The sequence below is a fragment of the Cicer arietinum genome, chromosome 1, assembly GCF_000331145.2.
Source record: "Cicer arietinum cultivar CDC Frontier isolate Library 1 chromosome 1, Cicar.CDCFrontier_v2.0, whole genome shotgun sequence".
Taxonomy (NCBI): domain Eukaryota; kingdom Viridiplantae; phylum Streptophyta; class Magnoliopsida; order Fabales; family Fabaceae; genus Cicer; species Cicer arietinum.
Window position 1 is genome coordinate 49,521,113 of NC_021160.2, and position 6,719 is coordinate 49,527,831.

The following is a 6,719-nucleotide window of genomic DNA, read 5'->3' on the forward strand; positions in this document are numbered from 1 at the left end:
AGAGAAATAGGGGCTTTTGAATCAAGAAGTGATTAAAAAATATCATCACTAGTTAAACATATGACATAGCAATAGAGTCATTTATCTCTCATGAATATATCATTCAGGAAATGTTTAGGCAAAATATAAAAAGCAGAAGAGGGTAGCAAGGACAAACAGCTAACCAGAATCATCATGAATAAATAATTTTCCATTGGATGTCCTTTCAAGATTATTAAAGTTTAGGTAGGCCTAACTCAACCTTTACAAAACAGACATGTAAGGTAAAAGACGCCTCCCTCTTATAAACACATTTTCAAACCATATATCATCTAATGTAAGACTCTTAACCAAGATCTTCACGAAACATACGACTAGAAAACAAAAACCATATTTCAAGATAAAAGAACTTTGAGAGACTACACACGAGATCGCATTAATACATTATTGTAATCATTACCAGCCACCTAAAGGTAATTAAAATTTAGGAAAACATATCATAACAATGAAGTAGACAGAGAAAGCAAACATAAAGCCATTTTGTTTCATCAGTCATTCTATAAAAATCAAGTGCAACTGATAATCAACAATCTTACCTTTCCATCAGGAAGCTCTGCCCTATATACACTCCCCAGCATGCCTAATCCTATAAGATTATCTTGAGAAAAGCTATTTGTATACTGTTGAAGGGATGCAATGGTGAAACATTTTGCGAAGGTGGGAGGAATTGGGCTTCTTTTGGAAGGATTGACGTTATCCCCTCCGGGGAATGTTGTTGGCTCGACAATCACCTTCTCAGCAGCAAGTGGTGGAGCAGGAGGTGGAGGTGGAGGTGGAGGTGGCATTGAATGTACATCTAGTGCACTCATATCTATCTCATGACTTAATAGCTTTGGCAGTGTTTCCATTCTTTGTTCGTCTTTCTCAGCTTGATGATTCTCTTTTGGCCTCGTAACAGCCACTTTTGGTACTGTTCGAAAATTAAAATTTATTTAGAAAGGTCAATGATTAAACTGGTAAAATCCTTACACGGGAAAATTAAATGTTAGAAAAGGAATTGTAAAACAAAAAACATTGTAAATTTGCCTTTCTCAGTTTCACTAGGTGGTTGGACTAGAGGCCCATTATCCCAAGGACTCTTTCGTTCGCCTCCATATGCTCCAGGCCGATGTGGTTTGGAGGTTCTTTCAACCCGTTCCCTTCTGCCACATCTTGGAATAAAGAGAACAAGTCCTAGTGCCAAGATAATAAACCCCAATATACCAGAAATAGTTATCCAAACCACTCTTTTGGTGTTTTTTTTCGATTTCCCGGAACTTGATTGTTTTGATGCAGTTGGTCCATCGGCATGTTTAGTAGGTACACGTCCAGAAGCCGGTGTCCCAGAAACCACAGTTCCTGATGGTGGTGCGGTGGTTACTGGAGAATGAGGTGGATGAGCCGGAGCTACTGTAGCATTACCATCAAGGTTAAATAGGTTTCCATCTTTTCTGCATATAAATATCACAGTAAGTTATTGCAAATCCAAAATTACAAATAATATTGATATATGTTGCTAAAATTTCTGATGTGACACAGAAATCAGAAAAACAACCAGACAATAGCGGAAACTTTGATAAAGGAATAAGAGCTACATTTTTCTAATATAGAAGTAAGAAAACTGAAAAAATAACAATGATGGTAAACTGCTGTACTATTATGCTTTCAGTTTTAATACACCAATAGTCCAGTGACTACCTTCGTAAGTGAAGCTTAATGTTTACCACTATCGTTTTTCCTCTTCCTTTTCCATTTAAATTGCAAAGGAAAAACAACAATATTTGATTTAACAGGTCAAAGAAACACAAATTCCAGGCACCATTATTATACATCATATTATCAATCATACATAGGTCCTTCATCAGAAAGTGTTAGAAAAATTTATTAAGTGAAAATTTATCTAATGAAGAAACAAAACTGAAAAATAAAAATATAGACCTCTTCAAATGCACACTAACTTTAGAACATCTCAACTCATCATATCTCTGATATCACTCAGACTTCTGTTTTCTTACATTAAAATTGGTTGCTTTTCTGAATTGCAGTGCTACAGAAATTGTGCAGAAAATAAAGCCTAATGCAAAAATACTTTGCTTAATTGCAACATTGCACATCTTTGGAATTAACAGGATTGCAGATGTTTCATGGAAATATAGTCTGAAAGACCAAATCCCATTTCCATCTTCACAATCTTCTGACTCGGGAAATCATCTCATATGTATAAAGAAGCAAATACTTCATGTTTTAAGATTTTCACCTGAAGTCGGGGATGCTTAACATCTTTTGAGGTATTGATCCAGAAAATAGGTTGTTCTCAACATTTCTGTTCAAACAAGACAGAATAAGCAAGTATTAAGAAAGAGAATGAATGTAATCGGAAAAAAAAAAAAAAAAAGAATGTATCAAATCCTAATATTAATTCCAATTTCCCAAATGCTCTAAAATCCATGTATAATAATAACAAAAATCATTTCTATAAAGTATTAACTAATAGGTTAAAATAAATATTAACCCAGTAGCTTAACCTGATTTAAGTTTTAGTCCCCATTATTTTTTTATGGATATTGATATAGAAACTAATAAGCCCCACAATGTTTTATGGAATTGAATGTTGGACAGTAAAAACCTAACAGTTACTAAAGCCTTGGCCCCTGAGGGAGCAAAATCTAAATGAGTAAAATTATATGGACTTATATCTAAAAAAATAACTAAGGGAACCAAAATTTAAATCAAATGAAACTACAAAATTTATATGAAACATGGTCAAGAGAAGTACAATTCTTTCAGTGGAAGGTCTTGCAAAACATCGAGTGTCCCAGACAGTTTATTGTTCTGTAAATTTCTGGCAACAAGGAAAAGGTTAGATGGATTGACAGATAACAAAGATACAAATCACCTTATCAAGAAACGGAACTCACAAGGTGGTCACAGCCGACAAATTCTCAACGGATGGAGGCAATTCCCCACTCAAATTATTATTAGATAAATCTCTGCATAGCAGTTTATGGCTTGTCAACTTATTTTTATGTACAATGAAGCTGAAAGAGTTTCATTCAACAATGTACACGTGGTGTGTGTGTGTGTGTGAAAGATTAATTGAAATGAGGATTGAGGGCGTACAAATTGATCAACAGTGTAAGAGACTGAAAGACATCTGGTATTTCTCCAGATAACAGGTTATCATTAAGAGACCTGAAAGGAGATGATTCAATCTCATTTAGAAACTTGCATCACAGTTAACATCAACGACTGTTAGAATTGAATATAAATATAGAAGAAGCAACAAACTCACGTGGCAGTCAGTTCTGTCAGTGTGGATAAAGAGGTTGGAATACTTCCAGTGAAATTGTTAGCTGAAAGAAAACTGCAAAAGTACAAACCATCTTGTCAATTTTTCATACACACATAGCACCGGAGTGTAGAGCAAGTGGTTGGTGCGCAACGTGTGTGAGTGTTTTAAATCTCGGGAAGCCAAATTTGATTCCTGCTCATGAAAAGAAGATAATATTGCACATAGGTAGGTACCACATACAGAGTTTGCAAGGTTACTGGCAAACTTAATGGAATAATTCCTCCAATGTGATTGTTGCTTAGAATTCTGCCCGAAAAACAAAAAGCAAACATCAATGAAGCAGAAGAAAAATATAAGGATGACCACTGAAATTCATGAACTAAAGGACACAGGGAATGCAAGCCAACAAGAGCGGAGAAGAGAGAGTTCCATTTACATTGATTTGATAGAAACAAACTCTCCCAAGCTATCACCCAGTTCGCCTCCCAAATTTGCACCAATCAGATTTCTGTCATACATCAAACGATAAGTGTGCCGACAGTCATTTACTTTGTAAGATATAGTTGCTATTAAGAAGCAAGAAAAAGTGACAACATACATTTGTTGTATGAGTGAACCGTTACATTGAACACCTTGCCACGCTTCTCCACACGGGTCTCCTGCGCTAGCAACCCACCCAGGAAGAACAGGATTTCCCAATGCAGCATATAATTTATTAATTGCAGCAACTGACACAATTACAAAATTTTAGAACTGCCACATTATAATAAACCACAGATAGATGAAAATAATCAAGAATATGTTGCGAGCAGCAGTACATAAATCATCTATTCCATTTCAAAACACAATCACACAGTTCAGTAGCCGCTGAACACATTGATCCAAAGGCAGAGCACAGCTTGTCTAGATAAACTTCTCCACGAACACATTAAAAAATAATCAAAGTAATGTTGTTTAAGTATGAATTTTTTTTAAATGTATAAGTATGAGTTTTTAAAATCTACTGTAGCTCAGTTTTTTTCAGAAGCTTTCACATTTAACTTCTTCATAAACACCTTCTATGTAAGGAGTGATAAACTTAACTTAATTGAGAAGCTGCAAGTTAGAAGCCAATCCAAACTTGGCCTTAATAAACTAGGTACAAGGTAAGGCATGAGCAGAACAGCAAGGTTGCATATTTTTTTTACTTATTGGCAAATGTCGGTGGTTAATTCCTTAGCAGAGGGGAAACGTTAGTAGCAAACCACTTAGCTCTAAACCTTCTACATAATATTCTTTCGGTGTCCCAACGCAAACCACTAAGCTAATCCTTCAAAGACACGAGGTTGCATAATCATGATTTGAATAAGAAACATCTGAGCATATTACTTAACAAAAGAGGTACAGAACCACAAATTCAACACTTCAAAGTTTTGCAATAAAGGTAGGTAGTTTATGAACCCAAAGCATTACTATAAATGGAAAATGAGGAAAACAAGAAAGGAGGAGAAACATTACCATCAATTGGATTAGTATCAGCAAGTGAAAACTGGACCACATATACCAAAATGAATCCAACTAGAACTTCTATATAGATTTTCATTCTCTTGTACTGTGCAGCAGATCTCACCTCACACATTGATCTCCACATGACATCAACCTTAAATTAATCTTGAGCTTAATTCTCCAAACTGAAAAACCAACATCAAGGACACTAAAAGTTGAATCAGCCAAAACAAAATTGATGGGATTTTAAGGAAATCAAACAAAACCAAAAGAAAGAAAATTAAAACAAACCCATTATTCTATTTAAGCACAAAAAATGCATTAAGATATTATTACACATGAGTAAAGATATCATAAAAATAAACAAGAGAGGTGAAATCTGTAACTTACTTTAGAAAGTGAAGAAATTTGGGAGATAATGCTGAAGAGAGAGAGTAAATAAACTTAACGGCTAAGATTGGGAGTTGGGGGTGAAAGTGGGGAAAGTAAAGTCACACGCATTGAAATTGTTGAGGTTTTTGGCATGAAATAATTAAATATAATAAACTAATAATAGTGAAGATTGTTGTGATTAATTAAAAATTGTGGTGAAAGAAAAAAAGTCTGACCTTGAGAAAAGAGGTGAGAAAGCAATAAGAGAAAAGGCGGAGAAAGATGAGGAAAAAGCAGCAGTGAAGGAGATTCTATTCTGAAAAACGGTATTTCCTCTTTGAAAAAAGCTCTATTTTTCTGTGTCTACTGGAACAAAAAAAGAGTGCGTGTGTGTGTGTGTGTGATGACACTGATCTGGAAGTGGAAAATAATAATAATCGATAGTACAACTACATAGTTATCTTTTTAGAATTAATTAATTAAAGAAGAATGTAGTGAGATAAATTAGCATCGCCACGCTCCCTTATGGACGCGTATGGTTTACCTCCCATACCATGTTTGTTATGCTTTGCTGCCCATGTTTTTTATGTCTAATAATCATGGAGTGAGTACATAGGTTCCCGTGCTTTCTTTGTCTTGTCTTTTCTAAATACAATATACATAATACAACGGGCCACCCAATTACTCCCTCTATTTCTTCAATAATGCTAGTTGTTGTTTGAAATTTTATTTTCAAGACTTATGTAAATAAAATTAAGTAGTCGGCTGACTATAACAAGTTGTTCTTGTAATTCGTTGGATTATATTACTTTCTCGTTTATCATAGGCAAGTCATGTCCACGTCATCCACTGTGTCAAGGGTGTACAATGCCATTGTGTATCTTTCCATACCATAACTTTAGACCCCCTCTCAATAACTCATTAAATAGTAATACATCAATATTATTTTGGAAATTTGTTATCAACACCTAGAGTTACTCAACTAAAATATTAATTTAGTTGAGTTTTAAAATTATCACATTGAATAAAGTTTGAGTAGAATTAATTTCAATCTATTTTAAACACAGTACAAGTTCTTGAAATGCATAAAGAAGGTAATATAGATAAAATTAAAAGCTGGTCTTTAAGAAAATTAATTAAATTATTATTTTTTATAAATAATAAATGAATTTGTTAGTGAAAATATAAAATTAACGAGTAAAAAATAATACTCTTATATTTGTTAAAAGAATTTGGTATAAGGTAACTCGATAGTCAACTCAATATTTATATTGTCTTTCACTTATATTTCTATTTTTTTTTTTTAAGTTAGGATCATATCCGACTCAAACCTTATAAATTGAGTCCAATTTTGTACACCTTCACTATATTAGATAATTAAAATGATAAGTTCTTATATATCCATGAATTTAATTGTCTAATTATTAGTTTATCCAACCAAACTTTACGAGAGATAAAATAATTAAAAAAAGTAATAGGTATTTAACAAGTGTTCAAAGATACTTTGTTAACATTTGTTTTATTCTAAATAGTGGGTATATATATATATATA

The 6,719-nt window shown here is 33.6% G+C and overlaps 1 protein-coding gene across 6 annotated transcripts in view; it reads right to left on the minus strand.

The window, feature by feature from the left end:
• LOC101503000 (protein STRUBBELIG-RECEPTOR FAMILY 3) overlaps window positions 1–5,678 on the minus strand; it is an 8,312-nt gene extending 2,634 nt beyond the window's left edge. The window contains exons 1-13 of one of the 6 annotated variants that reach the window (XM_004487258.4): window positions 5,404–5,678; window positions 5,186–5,216; window positions 4,808–4,980; window positions 3,909–4,038; window positions 3,747–3,818; window positions 3,551–3,616; window positions 3,311–3,382; window positions 3,139–3,210; window positions 2,937–3,008; window positions 2,795–2,860; window positions 2,276–2,341; window positions 1,066–1,469; window positions 576–949 (exon numbers count right to left, since the gene is read on the minus strand). In XM_004487258.4, the coding sequence (XP_004487315.1) occupies window positions 576–949; window positions 1,066–1,469; window positions 2,276–2,341; window positions 2,795–2,860; window positions 2,937–3,008; window positions 3,139–3,210; window positions 3,311–3,382; window positions 3,551–3,616; window positions 3,747–3,818; window positions 3,909–4,038; window positions 4,808–4,940 (1,527 nt within the window). In that variant the 5' untranslated portion in view covers window positions 4,941–4,980; window positions 5,186–5,216; window positions 5,404–5,678. The other 5 variants (XM_004487257.4, XM_004487256.4, XM_073366036.1 and 2 more) reach the window with 5 other exon arrangements.
• Window positions 5,679–6,719: the final 1,041 nt, after the last annotated feature.